At 37.3% G+C, this 23501-nt stretch overlaps 1 protein-coding gene across 5 annotated transcripts in view; it reads left to right on the forward strand.

The window, feature by feature from the left end:
• PCDH15 (protocadherin related 15) overlaps positions 1 to 23501 on the forward strand; it is a 464553-nt gene that overhangs the window by 184633 nt on the left and 256419 nt on the right. For 4 of the 5 annotated variants that reach the window (XM_065671106.1, XM_065671105.1, XM_065671103.1 and 1 more), the window contains 3 exons: positions 7383 to 7543; positions 10167 to 10322; positions 20631 to 20750. In XM_065671106.1, the coding sequence (XP_065527178.1) occupies positions 7383 to 7543; positions 10167 to 10322; positions 20631 to 20750 (437 nt within the window). Of the gene's footprint in view, positions 1 to 7382; positions 7544 to 10166; positions 10323 to 20630; positions 20751 to 23501 lie in introns of those variants that run through there. The other variant, XM_065671104.1, reaches the window with a different exon arrangement.

A 23501-nucleotide genomic window follows, 5' to 3' on the forward strand; every position in this document is an offset into this window, starting at 1 on the left:
TTTGATGCAACCCAGGATACGGTTGGCTTTCTGGGCTGCAAGTGCACACTGCCGGTTCATGTTCATTTTCTCGTCAACAATGCTCTGAACTGATGATGATCTCAGGGCTGCTGGGATCTCCAGTTGGGAGCTACCTCTAAAATGTCTTCCATTGTATTACTGTGTTGTTTCAATCTGGAGCAGGAGTTGTTGCTGCTAGTTCTCTGTCTTGATGTTGGCTGGGAAGCACTAAGACAAAAAAATGGGTCACCTTCTCTTACAACAGACCTGAACTGGTACTGTACAATAAGGGGCAGATGGCATAGTACACAAATTCTTACAGTGGCTCAGGGTGGGAAGGCAAAAGGTCTATGGGGGAGGACTAGGAGTAAAAGCCTTAAATCTGAGCTTGTCAAACTCCTAGTTCAGCCAAAATAATGAGCTGTGTTTTCTGTAGTTGCTTATAGTCTGTGGTGGCACATGAAGCAGGACAGGAGAAGATGGGCCAGCATGGCAGGAGAACAATCTTGAAACAACCTTGGAAACTTCTGAGAGATCCTTACTGATGATGTGATGATAGAAAATAGGAAATATGTAATCCAGGAGGTGGCTTTGTAAAATTATCCTGTTTTGTGTGTGGACCTGCAGTGTGGGTCTGTGCGAGTTCACAGTAATGTTGAGAATTTACTTCTGCAGTAAGGTTCTCCTTTTCCATTCTTTATAATTTATTGCTGTTTAATCCATCCTATTCTACAGGCATACATCTTCAAATGCAGAAAAATAAGTTTTTGATCCAGGTTTAACTATGAAAACCCTGTGGAATATTAAAAAAGCAGCTACCATTACAACTGATCCATATAATGCCTTTCCATAAGAAAATAATCCCTATTTTCAAATTGTTTTTTTAATGCAAATTTGTCCTGTCTGCAAGAAACCTGGCATATTGCGTGCTGTGTAAACTTTTCTTAGGAGTCAGCAAGTTAGCGAAGAAGCTGTCGGGTGCGTTCAGATGGATCTCAGGTTCTGCACTACATTCTTAATAATCCTGAGCAGAGAAAGGTGGGACTGGGACGTGGAGACCTTCCTGAATCTCTGATCTTGCTCTGCCTGCTTTGGTTTCTTCAACTTGACTAGCAGAAATGCAGTTGCAGAGACACTAATGGGAATGCTATTTACCCTTTGGCAGAAGGTTTATAACAGCTTGATCTGTCTCATATTGGATCTTCCTGCTCTAGTGAAGATGCCCATCTGTATGTCAGCACAGCTGCCACTCACTGTCACCACCATCAAGTCTGAGCTTGCCATCTTTCAGCTATCAAAAGTGCTAGCTTTAATGGCTCTTTACAAAGCATGAGTTTCTCATTTCTTTAGGTTCCCTGTTCTTGCTATCCTTGCTGGGTTGGTTTTCGTTTTTTAATACACTAGGTGTGAAAACCCCCCACTGATTTAGAGTGCAGAAGTGATGAGTTTCTTTCCATCTATTGACAACTATTGGTACTCACCCTTACTGCAGCTCAAAGAGTTAGAGAATGTGTATGTATATACATATGCACCTTTTAAGTACCAAGTTTTCTTTTCACTTGTCTTTTGGATACTGATTCTTTCCTTCCAGATGGGTACTATGCATAATTCTCCCAAGCTACAATACCACTGGCTGAAAAATTCACAACTGGTGTTCCAGGGTAGGAAATAGTGCGTATGTTTAATGTACATTCCCTGGCATGTAATTTGGACTTGTTATGCAGGTTTGCTTAGTACGCTGAAATGAAAAATACATTCTCTTTGAACAACAGAATACGACATTATTATATTTAGCCTTTTTGTATATCATGTGGCTGAAGTACCTGCACATGTAATTTGGCAATATTGAAGGTTAATCATGCTGTTGCAGGTGGTTTTATCTTTTCATCAACTTTGAAAGTTAAGAATAACAAGTTTTAGACTGTTCTTGAAGGAAGGGATAAATACATTTGGATGATAAAAACTTCAGGCTTCTGCTTCAGACATGCGTCGCTTCAGCCTTCGGCTTCAGCCTTGTAGCTTGTGAGCATTCAGGTGTTTCTGGGATCTCTGTTTTCTATGGTGAGCACAACCCATGCAGTACTGATGTGGAAGCCTACACTCTGCTATTGTCTACAAGAGCCTTGTGAGAATTAAGGTCTGTGAAATTTGTATTTTGCATGACTGCAGAAATAAACTTTGCTTAATTGGTTGCAGTTAGGTACATCTCTTTGAAGCCACTGAGACTGAACATCTGGTGTCCTCAGTATAAAAAGGACATGGAACTGTTGGAACAAGTCCAGAGGAGGGCCACAAGGATGATCAAGGGACTGGAGCACCTCCCATATGAAGACAGGCTGAGAAAGTTGGGGCTGTTGAGCCTGGAGAAGAGAAGGGTGTGTGGAGACCTCATAGCAGCCTTCCAGTACCTGAAGGGGGCCTATAGGGACGCTGGGGAGGGACTCTTTGTCAGGGACTGTAGTGACAGGACAAGGGGTAATGGGTTCAAACTTAAACAGGGGAAGTTTAGATTGGATATAAGGAAGAAGTTCTTTATTGCAAGGGTGGTGAGTCACTGGAATGGGTTGCCCAAGGAAGCTGTGAATGCTCCATCCCTGGAGATGTTCAAGGCCAGGTTGGACAGAGCCTTGGGTGAGGTGGTTTAGTGTGAGGTGTCCCTGCCCATGGCAGGGGGATTGGAACCAGAGGATCTTAAGGTCCTTTCCAACCCTAACTATTCTATGAATCTATGATTCTGTGATTGTGACATTCCTGATCTATCTATCAGGTACAAATTTGAGCCTTTGGTGCATTGCTTTAGTAGTTTCACTGGGGAGCTGGGACATGCTCCACATGCCTTCAGCAAATGCAGAAAGACAAACCCTGAATGTCTTTTAATTCCCAAAAGTGAAGTGCTGCAGATATTATTCTACTAGAATCCTGTTTTCTGGTTAGTGTGCCAGCATAAGGGTTATTCCCAGACCAGTCATAATTCACTCATCCTTTAAAAAAGGGATCTGCCAGAACATTCAACTAAAATAATCCCAAGATGTGTCTAAGTCATTTAATAAGCAAGTCCTCACTGAACACTGCGCATCTGCTGTCTTTAGTAGAGCATGAACTGCAAATTCTGTACTTCACGGCTTTTGCACCCAAGTCCCTTGTAATGTCCTTCCCATAGAAAGACCACCTTCTGCAGAGACTGATCTGTAAACACAAACTTTTCCCTGTTATTTTAGTCTAATGAAGATTTTTGGCTTCTGGATTCCTCTCAAAAGGATAATCTCGTGTAGAACTATTGTTATAATATTTACAGTGCTCTGCAGTTTTTATTTTTGTTGTCTTGTTTTGTAGGTACTTGTGTAATTCCCAACAAGCTCAGGTAACATGTATGAGTAAATGCTATTATTTTCAGAAAAACAGTATTATACCTGACAATAATAGATCTTTCCTCTCTTGTGCAGTCTGTTGGTTTCTGGCTTTTTTGTTGTTTTTCTAGCCAACAACTTGCTTGACTTTGATTGCTTAAGACTTATTCTGTACTAATCCCTTGAAAATCTCTGCAGTCTTTTCACAAGACACCTCAGTCATCAGTCAGGCTTCAGTGAAGGTGGAAAGGTAGCCAAATTGTGGTATCCACACTAGGTGAAAAGCTGTTTTTAAAACCTACTCGTGTTGATGTGCAATTTAACTTTCACATCAGTCTTCTTTCAGTTAGGCAACATGTTTAGCTCTCAGCAGACTCTGACCAAACCCTCATCCCCCCCAATACTATAAGGTTGAACCTCTAATATAATTACAGAAGAAGGAAAGTAACTTTTATAACAAGGTGCAAGATTGCACTTTAGCTACAACATTAAGCTTCTGCCTGTGAAAAAAATTTACACAAGCAAATTGTCTAAACTTATTGTATTACTGTGTTGCAAATATCAAGGGATGATTTGCTTTTGTTCTCATGTGTATGGAGAGTTAATGGACAAACTGTTGATGCAGTCACATCGAACTGCATGTATTCAGATTTATCATTATTGGTTATGTTCCTGGCATTTTAGGCCAAGGAGAGAGGCAGGATGTAAGGGACAAAATGATAGATCTCTAAAGGGTGGAAAGAAAAAAGATCCCCGATACCAGATTCTTTGTAAATTAAAGGAATAATACGTTCAGGATGGTTATTGAAAGGCTTATTTGCAAACTGCTCTCCTTTGAAGAGAGAGTACAAGTGCCTCATGAATATCTGAAGAAAAAGCAGTCCATTCTTAAGAACAAAAGAATTGTTGTTATCCGAACAAACTAAATAGAAGTGCTGTGCTAAATCAAGCAAATTGCTGTTTATAGAGTGCAAGAGAGCAAAGTTGAATGATATGCAGAATTCAAAGCAGTGGGGCCAGTAAAGTAGCAGTGGTTTACTGGAAACTATGAAGTTTGTCATCAAATCAAGATTTTTAAGTTTTTGGTTTAAGTATGTAATAGGAATCATTTAATCTTAGGTTCATTAAAATTTGAAGTTATTCAAGCTCTTTAGTTCTTGCAGAAGGCTGAGTTTGGCAGAAATCAATCTCCTGAAAACTAGACAAGGGAGGATAAAGGCTGCTTGGACAAAGAGCAACAAACCATGGTGTATGCAGCCTATACTGAACCAAAAGTGCCTGCAAATGCCAGGTAGTAAAATAACTGGTGTATGTTACTGTAAGGACAATGTTACAACCACTATTGACTTGTCTCACAGTACTTTCCTTTTTATGTAGATGTTGCCTTCTAAAATTACACTATTTTTGTAATCCTTAACATGTGGAAAGTGCTTTCCCTATTAAGGCCCTTGTGTCTCACCCCTTCCAAATATGCCATGAGGAATCTGTGTGCCTTTGAAGTATGAATTTTTTCCTCTGATTACGAGCATGCAATTCATGGCACAGTAATTGTTACCTTCACGGGGGCATGGCCCCACAGGCTATTGTATTAAAAGTCATAACTCTGTCATGATTATTGGTCTAATTCCTTTAGCATGGCATATGCTGGATTTCTTGACAGGCAGTACAACTCAAAGTCCAAAAGTAATTTTCCTTTGCTTCTGTTATCTCTTATATCAGTCAAGACCTACTGTTAGTTTATATTCATAATTTTGTGTTTTCTACAAATCGGGGACCAGATTTCATTCTAGGGTAGTCTTTTGGTTGGTTGTTTTTTTGGGGGGTTAAGTTTGTTTTTGTTTGTTTGTTTGTTTGTTTGGGTTTTTTTTGTTTGATTGTTTATTGGGTTTTTTTTTTGTTTTGTTTAAATTTTCTGAGGCGAGAAATAAACCCTTTTTATATGTCACAATTGCTTAAGCATCTGAAAGCAGTGTATTGGTGGGTAGCTGCAGTAGCTCCGTGTCCTTGTAACTTGTGCTATGATGCCCCTTTGATTCTCACGGACTTACTAGTCTTCAGCATGGATGAGAAGACAGAAGCCGTTGCTGCTTTTTCCCTCCCCTGTTTCCTAATTATCCCTTGCAGTTTATTTTTCCACTAGTTTCAAAGCCCTTTCCTATTCCTTTTTCTGTGTCATTTTTGGTTACTTCAGCTGCCCCAGTTCTTCCATCCATGAAACTCCTGCTTTTCTCAGCAAAGGTTTGTGTATAGCATTTTCCGTAAACACCAGCTTTGCTATGCACAGGTGACCATTGATAAAACACCTAATGTTGTGCTGTTTATAGATGGAAATTGTGGATTTTTATTTCCCTTGAGAGCTATTTGAGTGGGGGTGTAGAATCTTTCACTGGGATCAGTGGTGGTGAAAATGCAGCCAGAACTTAGACTTGGCCTTTAGGTTTGACCAAGAACACTAGCAAATAAATCAGGACAACTGAAGCCATTACGACGGTGATTGTGATATATGTTACCTTGTTGTGTTTTTTTGTTGTTTTTTTTTTTTTTTAAGAAGGACTTTTCTTGGGGCAGCTTTTGTTCAGTTGACTTCAAATTTGGGTTGCTGACTTTTCTTAGCGTCATCATGGAGGCCCAATAATGAGGGCAATACAGAGAAGCTGGTGGATTTCTTATAGAGAAATTGGTAACTAGACATAGACACTTTGAACTGTCACAGTGGTGGTAATCAGCTTGTTTTTCCTGGGAAATCCTCATTACATTAAAAATAGTGGTGGTCTCTCAAAAGCTGTATGCCTGTTCAAGCTAGTGAGTCATAGTGTAATTGTATCGATGGTATTGCAGAAGAAATTATGCTGACAGCCTTAAGTCATGTGGGTAGCAACTGTGTTTCTCATGTGGTTTTAAGGGTAGTGCTACTATAACTTGAAACCAGTCTTTAGTGCAAAGTTACACATTTGGCAGTATTTCTTCCCATCATCTCTAGCATGTTATATATAATAGGAGTATCTTTACACAGAGTTGCTGTTGTTATAGAGTGAATCTGTAAAGAAATTTACTCTGCACTTTAGAATGAATTATTTGGGCCCTTAATACAGGAGGTTACATGATAAATATTTTTAACTATGTTAAATGTTCTGCAGCTAGTGATGTTCAAGGATTTTCACTGTTAATGAACTTCAACAGAGATAATTTCTTTTAATATTTTCGTGTGTGGAAAACTGGGTAGTGTTAATTTTTCAGAAAAATGAAATCTTACAGAAGTGTTAATAAGTACTGTGCATGCAAATCTGAGGCACCAGAGTGCAACGTTTAGGATAGTTAGCAATGCTTGACATTTGGAAAGTGAGTTGGAGTGTTTTACACAGGAAATAACGTACATCGTGGGTACTGTGAACTGACTAACAGAGCTTAGGCAAGACTTTTAACTGACAAGATGGAACAAGAAAAGAAAAAAACATGTTATATACATGTTGGATAGATGGCTGGACTTAAGTACTATGTTTGTCTTGGTCGACATGGTTTTCATATCTTTGTGCTGCAAATTCAGTTTTACAGTTGCAGAGCAACTCCAAGGTATAAAACCTCTTTTTGCCTAGAGCTTTATATAACTGTTCTTTTATTCCCTCTTTCCTCTTTGCCCCTCCTCCCCCCGCCTTGATGTGTCACTCTTGCTGTAGAAAATTTATTCGTGTTTGTTGTTATTTCAGTGCTATTTGTTTGATGTGAGATTGGGTGATGATTGCTCAATGGAGAAAAAACCCATAATCTTAAAGATAGCTATATGTGATGGGTCTCATCATCAACTTATTTATTGTGCATTGCAGGTGGTTTTGATGTTGTCTAAAATCGCTTCAGTGTCAAAGACAGTTTTTCATTACAGATAATAAGGTTCAGACTTTTTAAACATCATTCAGAACATAAAATACAAGGACCCGTAGTCAGAAAAGAGTATTTTTAGCATTGCAGGTATTATGAAAAATACATTAAAATGTAGATGCCAATATAAGTTTCTCCCTTGTGTGTTTATTGTTTTTGCAGGCACTATCCTGGTTGACAATATGCTGATCAAAGGGACAGCAGGAGGGCCAGACCCCACCATTGAACTCTCCTTAAAGGACAATGTAGATTACTGGGTGATCCTCGATCCTATCAGACAGACATTATACCTAAATAGCACCGGCCGAATTCTGGACAGAGATGTAAGTTTGGGGTTTGCTGTTTGGGTTTTTTATTCCCCGTAGACATTGATTTCTAAGTCTGTGAGTGCTCATAGACTGTAAACACAAGATCTGCTAGAGTATGATAGCTGCATCTGTCTATCGTCCCAGATAGATGTGAACAGAGTTAATTTGATTCTGTATTAAAAGACTGCTTTATCTCTGTATATTGATATATGAGACGTGAGAGAGAGCAAAGGAATTATGAATATTACAATTCACTTATAAGGTTTGACATACTCAATTGAAAATATCCTATTTATATTCCTTTTTCTAAGGCAGCATAAAATTTGTGTCATATGCCCATTCTGAATAGCATTAAAGAAATATTGCCAGGCTAATTTTGACTTTTATAAAAAGAAATATTAAAAGCGCAAGATGCAAGGAGTGTTCTTATCTATGCTAATTTCATTGAAGAGAAACATTTTAAAAACAGAGACACTTTATCACAGTGTTGTAGCATTGCTGCAATTCATCAGAATCTGAAAGGAATATTGACTCAAAAGTGACTGTAATCAACATGGAAAGAGTGCTTTAAAGATCAGTTCCCCTCAGAGTGCATGAACGTTTGTTTTGTATTAGCTTGATTGATTAATTTGTCTTCTCCATGTGTTTTGAGATATATCCATAAGTACCAAAAACAACATGCAAATTTTTGTTCATTTCCATTTTTAGTTTCAAATTGCTCATTAAATTCAGCTGTTCTTAATTTAGTTTTAATTCAGAAGCTTTTTTCATATGTGAAGCAAAGGCATGCAGCACAGAATATGGCAAAGGGGACATAGTGGCAAAAGAATTCTCAAGGCATCGGCAAAGAAGTCATCATTCCCTCAAGTGCCAAATGGCTGGCTGCCTTTGAGGAGGCAGACGTGCTGGAACACGTTTGGCTTTTCAGTTTTATTTTGAAGTCAGAGCAAAATGCAAGAGCCCCTAATGCGAGGTGAGGCTTGAGAACCACTCTAAGAAATGTAAGGTCAGGTCTTCACCAGCCCACACAACTTGGCATATCCATATGGCAATAGGAAACAGAAGTAATTCCTGTTAGGTCAGTGCTAATTCTTATTTCAGTGGCCGCCCTTTTAGTGACACTTTTCTGTTTACAGGTTCATTCACCTGAGCTGCTTAATCCAAATCTAAGTGTTTTACCAAAACAACCTTGCCAATTTGTTTGATTTTTGTTACTAGCAACAGCCTGACTAAACTCACAAATACTTTACGTTACTATTGAATACATATTGATGCTTTACAGTGATTTTGTTTGCAAGTAGACTCAGGTTGCAAGGAAACAAGTGGATGGTGCACATTTTCTTAATCGTATCTAGGTAATATTTGTGGTTTTATGTTATGTAAAGGTAATATTGGTGTTTTTACATTGGTATTTAAGGGGCTATTTCCTCATTTTTTACTATGAACTGTAGCACTTCTTATCCCTAGTACTGTAGTGCTTGGAAAAAATACACATTTGTGTTTAAGTTTAGTGGGATATGAAAAGAAAATCTGAGATTTAAGGAAAAAAAAAAAAACATGTATAGAATGAAAAGGTGAAATTTATGTAATGGAATTATCTGAAGGCTGTTCCCAGCATTCAGAACCAGAACTGTACTAACCACTAAAATGCAAAATCAGTCAAGTGCAAAGTGCAAGTGCAAGCAAAACTATTTTTCTCATCTTTCAAGTTAAAACTATGTGAAACTTAGTAGTGCCAATAACATTTGGGGTTTTAGTAAGTTGAACCTTAAAATTCAATTTTTTGTTACAGAGCAAAAATGTAGTCTGGTTCACAAATGGTGCATATACAATTGCATTCAATATATTTGGATACTCTCCCATTTTTCTCTCTGATGTGCCCACTTGTCAACTCCCTGCTGATTCAGTTAGCCTGATCCGTTCTTTTTTTATTACTTTTCTTGAAAGAAAATCTTATTAGATTCCATTGATTGATTTTACTGAGAATGACAGTATGTTTTCCAAACAAAATCAGGTAAAAGAAAATTCCAGACATTTCTTCCAAAACTTTTAAGTACTTAGGAAGGATGAATAATGATAAATCAGAACTGAAGGCAAAAGAAACTGCTAAAAGGTGTTGGGATAGTTTGTCCCAAGTACTGCAACTTATTTGTTAAATTGCGCCATTATGTATTTACATTTATTGTCTATAAATGTCTAGATTAAGTGTTTGTTTAAAGACCTGATCTTAAATCTAAGCATTGACCCAGCAGAAGTGGTACAAATGTAAAAGTAATGTTGGTCCTGTACCCTGTCCTATTTTATCAAAGGTGACAAACTTTTTTTTAATGTGTTCTTGTGACAAAGACCTAACATGTATTTTACATATCTATCTACTTACGACTAATTATGTTTTTCTTGGCCATTGCTAATAAATCTAGGTAAACTTATTAGCATTTGAAGTTTATTAAAGGTGGTCTAAAAGCTCTTGGATCTTTTGTGAAGAATGACAGCTTGAAAAATAAATGGAGATGAGAATGTTTGAGGCTTAATTTAAGTTACAGGTATTTGGTATTTTCAATCCCAATATTAATAAACCAGAGGTTATAATGTGTGGCATTTGCTAGGTATCTTTATAAAAATGTATTTTCACTTACAGCCTCCAATGTCCATTCAGTCCATTGTGGTGCAAGTCCAGTGTGTTAACAAAAAGGTTGGCACCATTATCAACCATGAAGTACGGATTGTGGTGAGAGATAGGAACGATAACTCGCCTCAGTTCCAGCAGCAGCAATACTATGTGGCAGTAAATGAGGTCAGAACCACTTACTTTTTTTTTTCTTTCTCTTTTGTGTGGTGTCTTTTCTAAATACCAGCTTTTGGTTCTTTCACTTCTCATTTGAAAACCCAGTAAATTCAGTTGGTTTAAAATACCTTTTATTTGTGTCACTCCAGAAAAAGCACAAACAGTATGCTTCAGTTTTTAACGTTAGCTGGTCTTTCTTTCTGTTAATACAAAGACAATCATGCTCTCTATCAGCATGCTTGCAGTATTGCAGAAGACACTAGAATCTGAATGATATCTCAAAGAGTGAAGCATTGTTTTCTGTGAAATTTACAAAATGTTTTGCTGCATTATGCAGTTGTATCAACAAATCTGGAAGTAAACCAAATGTATTTATGTACAGCAAATAGTTCAAAAGGTTTTAATAAACATATTGTAGCTTGGCAAAATGCAGTTTTGGTTTATGCTGTTTCTCTTTATTAAATGATGTCTGTGCATGAAATCCTTTTGCTTTATAGCAAAACATAGAGAGTTGCGGACTGGACTTCATATTATTTGAAGGAAAAAAATATTTATTTTTTAAGCTGATTAAGTGTTTTTTTATTATTATTATTCTATTAGGGATTGAATAATCTGCTAATAATGGGTACAAAAGATCTGTGTTTTCTGTAAGTTAGTATCCTGGAGCTTTAGCAATGAGAAGTGGAAGTGGGAACTTACATGCAGAAGTAGTGATATATAGGCTGACACGGAGGGAAATGGAAAGATGGGTCAGTCTTTTGGAGGTAAAGATTGAAAGAATAACAGTCATATTTATTAAAATAAATCTGTTAAATATGTAATGAGCATTGAGTCCCTGGTGGGGTTTGGTTTTGGGTGGATTTTTTTTTTTTTTCTGTGAAAGAGAGTGATTGTTTTTATGTTGAGTGATTTATTAGAATTGATTTACTGTTTCAAAAAAAAGAAATCTTTCATAGTTTTGTGTGTTTGGGAGATCCAGCCTTTCAGTGTGTCTCCATATTGTTATGATCGCTACATTGTTCTAAGTGACCAAGCATATAATGATGTGCAGGTCATCTTGTAAGCCCCAGGAAAAGAGTGGAAGAGGATATTTTATGAGCTTAGCCCTAACTAAGCCAAATGTATGAAAGAAACTAAAACAAACCCCCAAACAAACAAGCCCCAACCAAACCCCAAATATTAACTCTGAGACCTGAGGTTGAGATAACGGTATACAGGTTTTTCTTAGTAAAATCTCCCCACTGATGACACTTTCTAAATTGAAATTGTTTCCCTTCAGGCAGATTTGGTAATCCATCTGCTGGTGTTTCTTACCAGCAGAATTTGAGATCACAAAACACTATCTGTATCAATATCAGTAAAGCCCTTCTTATGCTTTTAAATTGTTTTCAAGTTAGTCTTTACATGGTAATTGTAATTCCCATGTTTTTGTGGACTTGTTACGGAAGTGCCTTCTCATCTTGAGTAAAAGTGACAAAAAAATTAGTCTGAAGTGCCTGTATGAGCTGTGATGCACGTCCCGGATCACTTCCAAGACCTGCGTATTTTTTGTGCTAAAACTGAAGGCAGGTGCTGTAATTACGCCTGTGCTGTAATACTAAGGAAGCAAGGATTTTCCATAATTCAAAAGTTCAAGAGGCTGAATGAAAAATGCACCATTTAAATTTATGTTAAAAGATTTAGCAATGTTCCAAGTGCGTTCAATGATTTTTTTGCGTTATTATTGGGCAAAATACAGTGTTGCTTTTTCCACCAGTTGCAGTCCTGATTTAATTAGCTGCCTTGTTTAATTTTATCATTGTTATGCTTATAGCTTCTGACATGTCACCACTGTGCCCTTCAGCAGTACCCAGTGGGTTAATGCTCTCATTAATTAACAACAAAAAGTTCACAAAGCTTCTCAAACTTTCTCAAAGGTTTTAGTGAGTGATCATATTATTTAATGGTCGTTTATTCTGCTAGTAATCGGTACTGCCTCTAGTGAATTTAACTGCAGGAATGCACCGTAATAAGGGGTTTGTGGTTTGGGTTTTTTTTTTTTTTTTTATTACTTCTGGTCTTCTGGGTTTAGTTTGCTTCTAAACTAGAAAGCATAGAAGTTTCTCTGACATAAGTAACATAAAGCAAATCAAAGTACAAGTGGACTGTCTTATTTACAGCTACCATACATGCGAGCATCACAACTAATTCTTTTTCTAACCAGGAAATTTTGTCCTTGTCAATATGAGTAGTTGTTCATGTGCTTTACAGGGCTGTGCTTGATAGTTTGCCTTATCAGGTGCCATGCCTTTCTCTGGTTGTCCTATATGGAATGAAGAACATACACACTGTGCCTTTATAACCATACTACAGTCCCTGGTGCTTGCACAAAACATGAGGTGGACTTTCCACACATATTATTTAACCAGTCTACATGTACAAAGTAAGACCTGTTCTAACCAATGTGACAGCTGTGTGCTCTGTCATGCTGGTTAAATTTCCCCCAAAACATGATGCTTCTGTGTACATCTACCATAAGGAAATCCTGGGAAAATGTCCCAGGCTTGCAATTACCCCAAAATGTTTTGTTTTTTTTTTAAGGATTAAAGTCTAGGGCTATGATTTTCCCAAGTAATCAAAACTATTATATAATTGCTAGCATCTGTAATATGAGACAAATAACTAGCTAGATTTTACTTTATTAGGTAATTTTTCAGTTTCAGAAGCATCAAGGGGTAAAAATATGTTTTTGAGAAAGAGAATGTATTTTTACATCAAATACTCTTTATATGTCAACTGTCCACAACATACTAAAATTAATTTGAAAAACAAGCTGAGGGTAATTATAGTGCCAATGTAAATGCTAGGTTCACACAATTGTTTTCCATTTGCACATGAAAAGGCATAGTTTAAAATTGAGCCCATATTTTTCCAGAAGGCTTAGAATGAGATGGATTTGGTATGGTGGTGTCTGTTTTGGTTTACACCAAATGGTATCTCAATTTTTGTACTTGATTGATTGATTAGAAAAGGAGGACATCTGCACTGAGTTAGACGAGAAGCTCCCCTAATACAGTGCATTTTCTCTCTCATTGGCCCTTACCCATGTCGAAGAAGAGCATAAGGACTGGGAAACTAGAAGTGATACTTTTCTAATGAGCTCCACTGAAGCTCCAGTCACTTGCAGTTGTAAAATATATGAGACCACAGGCAGTGTATGTAACAGTTCTTGACCAATTATTTCTTTACCATTTGCTTATGATTTTATATATCAAAATTCTTATTGCAAGAATTATTGATTAATCTGTATCAGACTTACATGGTGTCACAGACATCTATCACAGCATCAGATGTTACATGGGTGTAACTTCAGAATTACCATGGTAACATTTACTTGATTTGCAAAGCCACCCCTCAGTTTTAGTAGTAGAGAATTTTATCATTAACACAGATTTGTTGATGTCTCAGTATTTCCAAATGGTAAGACTCTCTTCAGTCTCTCTTCTACCTTTAGGTTCCTGCTCAAGTGCCTGAACAAGAACAAAGCAAATTCCATGCCTTAAAGCAACCTTTCCACATCCTTCAAAATATATACGTTCATCAGGCTCATAACTGTGGTTTCTCTTATGAAAAAGAGGTCTCTCCTCTCCTTCCCTACGCAAGCTGTTGCAAAGCCTTTTTCATCATGTCTTGTCTCATCTCTGCCTGAGATGAGAAATACCATAATTTCTCACTCTACTGCTTCAAATATCTTCATCTCGATCCTAAAAATCCTAAGAAATCTCTTTACATAGATAGCATCTGTAGCATTTGGATCTATTCTGCATGTTGTCAAACAACCCTTAGGGGGATTTAAATGTTTTCTTCTGTTATTCACATACTTCCACATGTAGAAGACCTGTGGGTGTGGTGATCCAAAATTAAAAGGTAAAGAGAACTTAACGTTTCCCTCCAGTGCTTGTGTGCTTTGAAAACGTGTCTTTTGCATTTGAGTATTATTATTACATGTTTATTGAAGAAATATTTTTTTTCAGGAGTATCTGAATTATTCTGTTAAATGTATGTGCTTGTCATACGTAGCTGCAGTTGATGGAGACTATAATAATAATTGTTTGGCGTCTTTGAGTGGCACTTCTAGTATTCATAGAAAGTTACAGTTAAAATTTGTTTTCAAGTTTAGCTTCTTAGTTTAAAGTCTAAAATAGAGTGTCTGTTTTCCTAAAATAACTGCTTTTTGAGCAAAATATTATTATCTAAGCATTTATAAATGAAATAGCTAGTTTGAGTTAATAGGGAATAAAACCCTGCGGGGGTTGGGGAGCAAGCAAAAGAAACACCCTACATGTGTATGCGTGTACATATGTATTTATGTGCACACTTGTGTGTATTCACATATATGTATAAACAGTGTTCATTCTCCCTGGTCCTCAATAGTCATAGCAGGAGGCTAATGCAGACACAAAATAACCATCTGCTTAAAATTAACTGGCATTTTGTGCATTAGCTATAGTCAAGAAAATGACATTGTAATTAAACTATTTACTTTTTATAATTGGATTATGACATGATTTTGGAGCATAATTCAGAAAACTCCTAAGTAGTGCTGTTCTGACATGTGAAGTAACTAAGCTGATCATCACTATCGGGCTGTTGCCGTGCATAGCATGCCATAGAGCCTGTGCAAGCACTAGGACAGAAATGGGCTCTTATCCTTCATGTCACATCTGGCCCAGTGCCACTGCCCTGTTAAGAGTGTGGGGTTTCAGGTTCTGTTTCTGTTTTCGTCGTCTTTTTTTTCCTTTCTTCTTGCTGCTAGGGCATCCATGTTTGTGAGGCTGGGACTACAGTCTTTAGTACACAGCAGGCTCCATCATCACCAACAGCTTAGTGAAACTCTAATGCAAAAGCCTATTTTGGGTAGCACTCCAAATGGGTGCTACCATTTAGGAGCAAGTTTCTTTTTTCTGTTTCTAATGCCTTTTCAAAACAAAGAATGTGAGTGTCTCAGCGAAAAGCAAATACAACTGCTATTTGCAGCATTATGAATCTTCTCATAAAAGTAAAAATGAGTTAAGGTATCAACCTTAACATTTTTATGATAATTAGAAAGACCCTGTGGGTTTATTTCCTTTCCTTTGTTCTGTATTTTATATACTTTTATAAAAATGTCACATTGTATTTATTAAGGAAAAAAATTCTGACAAAATTGCATTACTCTGGGGCTAAATTTCACCATGAATGTTAGTAACTTAAAGATATGAGTTACTTCAGTATGTTGAGCTGGGGCACATTTCATAACAGATTTTGTTTGAAATGGTAGTGGAGTTACTAGAATACTGTTTGAAGTCAGTATTATTTTCCTAAATATGCATAGCCTTATAACTGCTTGTAAACCAAAATTTTAGACTTCTTTTGCTTTTTTGGTTTTGGGTTGTTTTTTTACCCCTGAAGTTGGCAGAGATGGGAATCCTTTGTAAAATGAGTGTTTCTTGAACCTCAGTCTTAAAACTTTGTCTTTGGGCTTTTGAAAATTATAACGTATGTTGTATTTTCATTTCTTCTGGTGTAATTATTCATATTTTTTTCATTGTGGTATTGAAGTAATTAATCTCTGCAGGTAGACATCATCAAAAGAATATTAGCTGAGAATTATTAACTGTAAATCTTTGCTGTCCTGTTTGGGGCCACTGTGAAAAATTGCTCATTTTTAACTTTGTAAATAGGCAATAATAGGAAAAGTTATTTTTAAAATGTTTTATGGGACTGTTGAACATTTGCATATGCATCTCGAGTTCTAATAGACATAGTTCATGTTTAAGGAAATCTTTAAGTGTTTCAGCTGTTGACTGTGGAAGAATAAGATTTATTGTGTACATTTCATCTCTATTTGTTTAATTGCATTCTTTTGAAATCTTACTTTTTTCTTGTCATCATGATTCTTTTCACCACATTGAATTCCCACAAAGGTTATTATCCTCAGACCGACATTAACACTCGGAATTTTTTGCTTATAATTCCTAACCTTATCTCTCACATAAGGTAAGACAGTCAGCATGGTCCAACAGTTCAACTACATAACTTCAGTTTCTTTCTGTAAGAGATACTGAAGTTTAATATGGAGAAATCAAAATTCCTCTCCAAGGTATTCTCTGAAGCAGGCATGCCTAGTGGGAAGGAGATTAAGTGGGGCTGTACAGATAGTTCAAGCAACACTTTCTGGAGCCATTTTTGGGTCCTTCTGAAGGGTAGAAAAGTAAAGGAGTGGGGAACCCTTCCACAGACATGTTTCCAGCTTCCGCCATCTCCCAGAAGACTTGGCGAGTGGAAGATCTTTTCAGAGAATGAGCAGAGTTGGAAAGTGTGAGGAAAACAGGTGCTGTGTAGAATCTCTCTGCTACAGATTGGCATCAAATAAGTGTGGGGTGGTTTGAGCTCTAGGTAAGCCTTTACTGCCTAGAGAATGTGTGTATCTACTAAAAAAATTGATAACTGGTTTCAGAAATTATGTTTATCTTATAGTATATAATACAAAACTATCTCAATGTTATGCTTTTTGCCAATGGCAAAAATTGATTAGCCAGTTTCTTCTGCTCATGTATGCATTTATTTAGATGGCATGCCCATTTTATGTCTGTGAAATCAAACCCAGGCTTTCGGCCTGCTCTTTTAGCTTTTGGATACATGTTTCAGATACCTCCATTATATTAAAAAAATTGCCTTTCATTTCCATGTTACCTTTTTTCATAGGAATACAGTTCTTCATGGGCTGTTCACATAATAAGTAATCCTTATTTAACTAAGAACAGTAAGTTCATGTTGATAAAGAACAATATATGTACCTATATAATTTATATGCAGTCACATTTTATAAGGTGAACTGAGTTCTAACAATGAAGTGAATGGTGACAACAGTCTGTTAGAAAGCCCTCACAAATTGCAGATAAAACTGATACTGGTGGCTAATGGTAAATCATTGCAATGTTGAGTGCTTGGTGTAAAAATATTCTGTAGCTTTGAATGCTGAGTTTCTCTCTCAAATGATTAAATGTAGAGTTTAAAACATTTATTTTAGAGCTCATCTGAGTTTTTCCAGAAGCTACAGTAATGGGACATCTTGGGCAGGCTGGAAAGCTGAATGAAATGATGGAGTGACAGGGGATTATTTCACTGTCATTTCTGGTATTGCATAAAGGAAAATGTAGATAAAATAGAAACCTGTGTATTAAATTCATGAAGGTCTGCACATGTGCAGTCAGTTATTTTGGTTGTAATACACTAAATCCAAGACTAAAGCTTTTGACTTTTTGCTGTAGAAGCATGCAATTGTAATTCTGGTGTTTACTGCTATTTCATTTTTGCAACTGTCTCCTTTGTTATCACTTAATGATGTGCTTTACAGTGGTGGAGCCTTTTTATGTTAGTCATCATTTATCTGCACCCTGTCAAGACCCTGATACAGCAGCTCTTGATGAAACAGAGCAAATAACTATCGCCAAGGAGAGCTGCTGGCTGAACTCGATGGAAACCAAGCATTTGTGTGCTTATGAAAAGCCACACAGCTTTTGGCATCCTTCAGCTGTGAGTGCTTGTATAGGTCCAGCTCTTTCTCTGCCTCTTGGCAGCTGTGGAGGTAGCTGGTTAGGGCAGTCTCATCGTCTGGGACATTGCACTGGAGCTCTGCCCTCTCCCTTTGCAGGACATGGCATTACATTATCCAGCTAGCAGGAGCAGTACAAACACCTCCTTGGGTGTCTGCCAGTTCTTGGGCTGTTCTGATGTGACAGGATCTTTTCGATAGAAATTTGTTGTTTGGTTTCCAACAGTAACTTCTCCCTCTCATGACAGCATGCTGGTGTTATGGCTGCCTGCAAGGTGTTGAGCAGCGATCTCAACACTCCATTGCACTGTGTGCTGAAAAACCTGTGGGCACCCTAACGGCGTGGTGTAGCTAATGAGCATAATGTTTGACAGCGTATTCCCAACCTGCGTTCTGGCCTGCTACACATGTGATGTCTTCAAAGCTGCTCCTCCCTGGGAGCACTAAGACTTTTTTGTTTTAACAGCAGAAGCATGGCAGATTTTCATCATGTGCCAACCCCTGACAAGCCAGCAGGGTGCCTGGGTCTTTCTGCTAGCGAGACTGTATCATAACTAATGATTAATTGGCTAAACTGTTTTATTTAGTGTTGTACTGGGTGTCTGTGCCCTGGTTGGTGCTGAAGAGTCTCTGTGAGGAGAGGCTGTGGCTACCCTGGGCTGGCCACAACCAGTTCTGGCCAGTTCCAGCTAGTTCCAACTGCCCCAGCACAAGGTACAGCCCAGCCCCTCAGCCAGTCCTGTGGTGCCTCAGGGAAATGGATTTAAGAAGAAAAAAATACTGTGCAGCAGTAAGGAGTAAGGAAAAAATTGCGAGGAGAAGAGGAACTAGGAGCGAAGGAGAGGAACTGGGAGTGAAGGAGTGAAGCTGGGCCTTTGGAAAATGAGTGGGATAGGGGAAGGTGCTGTTTTGTCGTTTGTCAGCATCAAAGTGCAGTTTTAATTGGCAGTACATTGAATTCATTTTCCCAAAGTTCAATCTGTTTTGCCTGGGAGGGTGGTGGGTGAGTGATCTCCCTGTCTTGACTCCCAAGCATGTTCATCTCATTTTCCTTCCCTGGGCTGCTATGGAGAGGGGTGAGAGGGCAGCTGCCTGGGCATCTGGTGGCTGGCCAAGAGCAGCTCATCATTAGTGGGGGGGGAAGAAGCCCTACAAACTCTCCTTCAAATTTTCCAAATTGGTTTTCAGGTTGTTTTGGTCTTCTATCCCATATAAAAAAATGAGAAAGCTCCTTCTCCCCTACACATGCACTTTGTGCTAAACCAGGAAGTTACTTTGCTTGGTTTATGACAGTTGACTCTGATTTTATACAGTCAGGCAAAGCTCATGTTTCTGACATGATTTCTCTCCTGTATTCTTGAAAGGCTGCTGCAGTGTGAGAGGTACAATGCAGAGACTCTCTGCGAGGTCATTATCTTGCAATTTTTAAGGAACAGTCAAATTTATACAGCCATGTGTGACGCTTCTATCTATACCAACAGCAAGCGAGTCAAGTTCATAGCAAAACATAAACATGCATACTTATTGTGGCATAAGTGTAGATAATGTGAATAAGTATTGTAAGTTAAGCCCCACCTGTTTTATCATAAGAAAAGCTTTGAAGGATTTGATGTTCTCAGGCCTGAAAACATTTCTCAGAGAACCCTGACAGCCATTACACTCTTTAAGTAATTAGCAGCTTTATAAATAAAGCAAGGCAAGGAACTATTACTATAGGAAGAAATGGGCAGTTAATTATTTGGTTTATGGTGTAAACTACAAAATATAATAGTGAAATAGTATCCACATTTGCAACAAATACTTGAATGACTCTGTCCTTTGCCACCTTTTTAAAGTGTTTCAAATGTTTTTAGACCCTATAGGTTTAATGATGTGCAACAATGTAAAATTTGGAGTAAAGAAGAGGAGTCAGTGGGCCAAAACTCTGGGGGTGATGAGGGCAGCAGCAGGAAGCATGGCTAGAAGCAGCGTCTGTACTGAATCCTGAACTGTTTGTTCATTTGGTTTTCTTTTTCAGCTTGATTACTCACAAAGTTTTCTGAATATTAAAATTCAGAAGTGATGACTCCCAAGAAGTCAGTTGGACTTTTGTATTTGGTCTCAAAGGGTCTTGATTTCATGCTATTTATCTACGCTAGGATAATTATAGATTGATTCATTTTCAAAATATGGTTTTATGAGTACTCAGTTGCTGCCAACAAAATATTGGAGAATGAGCATCATCCTTATGGCTGTGTAAAGCCATAAAGCTCTCTTGGTGTCAGTGTTTAGATGCAATAATATTTATCTGGCGCTATTCACATTACCACTAAGACACTGTTAAATAAATTCTGTTTCCTTTTGCAGCTCATCTTTATTTTCCTCCCTGAGTCTGAAAAACTAGCTTGTATTTTTCAGATCTGTTTATTTCATTAATAATTTCAGTTTTAAGACTTTTTCTGTCATCTTTTTAAATACAAATGGGGTTCTGTCCTGATGCAGACAATCTGTGGAATAAAAATAGAAATTGTTTTCACTCTCTATGTGATGCTTGGCATCAGTTAAAGTAGAGTCTGAATAGACTGTGTCTAAATAGTTGCTGGTGCATGGGGTTCCAGACCAAACAAAGGGAAGAAGAGAATGTCAACCTTGCATTATAGACCAGAGCTATTGCAGGTGTGAAGATTTTGCAAACAGTTCTTTAACTGTTTCTTGTATTCCTTAAGATTTTAATAGGTATCTGTCTGTCTCTGTTCTTGCAGCTAACTCCAGTTGGAACAACCATTTTTACAGGATTTTCTGGAAACAATGGTGCTACTGACATTGATGATGGTCCAAATGGCCAGATAGAATATGTCATCCAGTACAATCCTAATGATAAGGTAAATGAATTTAATTTTTTTTCTTTTCTTTTTTTTTTTCGTGTTCAGAGGTTTCTGTGTGCGTGTATGTATTACATATATATATACATATACACAAAGAGCAAATGAGCAAGAGGTTGCCAATGGACTTCATAAAAAAATGCTTTTCTTCATGATGTAGAATATACTCTCTGCCTGTGAGCCTTGCTCACTCGGTAAACACGGATTAATTTACCTTCCCTTTCATTGTCATGCTGTTAGCAGCTGGATAGCTTCAGTATCAATCATTAATAATCCCATCTTCTCCAGTGTTTGCACACTTAATCTTGGTTTTGGCATGCCTTTTCAGTCCATGATAGGTAGTTGTATTTACTCCTACACATTTACACCTAATAGGTTGACAGCTAAGAAGTATTCATAAGCACGACTAAGTTACTCTTAGAAGAGACATTCTGACTTTTCTCATTTATATTGAAAGATCACTGTTGTTTTTTATTATTTTGCTGGGGTTTTTTTTTAAGTTATATATTATTAAACACTAGTGATCCCTACGTGTTTGCAAACACATACTTTTAGAAACAAAAATCTTAAAGCATTAAACTAAATTCTCTTCGGGGTCAGATGTGTGAATTTGTCTATTATAAAAAGGTTCTGTGCATAGCTGATTCTTGCGAAATGTCCATATGCATTTTTGTAGCAAATTTGATGTAATTTAGCAATCCTTTTTTTGCAAGCCAGACTCAATTTTGCCATGGGCTAAGGGCACTTAGGTACTGTGGATCAGGTGGTGTAATAATTTGTTAAGCAGACTAACCTGACTTTTTATTCATCCCAGAGACAACACAGAAGTTGAAAGTGTGTGGGGTGGAAATATAGTATAAAGATTTAGTGACCTCTCATTGACATTCCCTACTTAAAGGTAATTTGAACAGGAATGGGTTTGTGGGAAAACAGCAGTCTAATTTTTAGTTTAATTAGAAGAGTAGGCATACAAGTTCTGATTCAATTTGTGCCATTTTAGCTGTACATCTCAAAGATGTCGATTCTACTTTCATTGAAATCAGAAAGAGTGTAAATATCTACTAAATTACAATTAGTGTTTGTACTTTTTGTGAGGTAGAATAGGTATTTTTGTAGACTACAATTCTTTTGTATTAAAGAATAATTCAGTGCAAACTAATAATATATAAACCCTACTTTTTTTACTTTTCACTGGGTTAATTCTTGATTTTTGCATAGCTATATGCTGAGGCATAGTGTTTACTGACTGTATCTACATATTTTGGGGTAAGAGATGGTTTCTTGAAAAACTTCGCAGCACCTTAAGCCATGGTCTTTTCTGAGAAGCATTGTTTTGCAAAGAGACAATGTCTTTTTGACAAAGTGTGATTGTGATGTTAGGGTTTGAGGAGTTAGCAAGTTTGGTTTTTTTGTAGGTATTTGGAATTGTTTCATTTTTTAATTATTTGTGGCCATTTCTTGAAGATTAATTTGATTGTGAAGACTGAGCAGTCTCTTTAGTTATGGCACTCAGTGAGACTACTTAAATGAGTAAAATTCCTAGCGAGCGATGTGCAGGTTCATCATGTTACATTCTCAGCTGTTCTTTGTACTGATAATATGTATGATTGAAGAGTTTCCTAAAATTTATGGACAAAGTCAAAGGTTTTCTATGGCAACAGTAAGTACTAAAGTGTTATGCTAACATGATCTTTTAACTGTTTGCATGACAGAAGTGTTATAAATAAATGCTATTCCACTGCCACAAATTCTTGAAAAGTAAACAGAAAGGAGGAAGGAGTGAAAGGAAGGACAAGGTGTTTCAGATTCACAAAGCCAGATCAAACCAAACCCTTTAAATTTTTCTCTCTGCTCTTTTTTTCTTACCTTTAACTTATAGCACTTAACAAAACCAGCTCAAATAATTTCTTCTTTTTCAATAAAGACTATGAAAAAAATGTTGGTACTGAGAAAATACCTCTTCCAGACTATATTTTCCTGGAAAACCTTAGAAAAGTGAAGGTGGTTTAAAAAAAACATTAAACATTTTATTATACATTGAATATGTTGGCCTAATGAACACACACACACAAATATTGTTTCTGTCAAAATGCATTGCAGATCAATGAAATATAAGAGGTTTTTTTGTATTTAATATATTATTAAGTCATAGCATTATATTGCTCAAAAGCATGCTGGGAAATTAATCTAAAAAGCATCTCCCACAACGACATTAGCCTCAAGTTCAGCCAAGAGGTTCGTCTAACCACTAAGGACATCACAGCATGCTGAAGTGGTTTGGTCTGGTGTTTTACCACAGAAAGAGTTAAACTTTTCATCTGCTACTCAGTGAAACTTACTTCCTCTTGCTCTCCCAGTGACTGTGAAGAACAGTGAGGGATTTCCCTGTCTGGAACAACTTATTTGGAGTAGTTAGTTGCTTTATTGCATCTTTGCCTTACTACTTTCATATTTGAGATTATATAAATCTGATTCTTTCATCTGTAAATAGCCCTGATGTACATAATGTTGCTTTACCTAGTGATGTGTTTTGTGAGTGTGCTTGACAGAGGTGACTTCTCATCATTGTAAGCTACTTCATCTCATCTGTCAGCTTGCAAGAAAGCTACTGCATAGTATCTGCTACAAGGGGATTTTCTTCCTCAGCCTGGGAAAAAATTACACCAGGCTCAAAAATTAAGTGCACAGCTTAGTGCAAAATATCTCTACTTTTTCTACTTATGGGACCCGCCTATGTGTGATGAAGGTGCC

Source organism: Lathamus discolor, chromosome 3 (assembly GCF_037157495.1).
Source record: "Lathamus discolor isolate bLatDis1 chromosome 3, bLatDis1.hap1, whole genome shotgun sequence".
NCBI classification, from domain to species: Eukaryota; Metazoa; Chordata; class Aves; order Psittaciformes; family Psittacidae; genus Lathamus; species Lathamus discolor.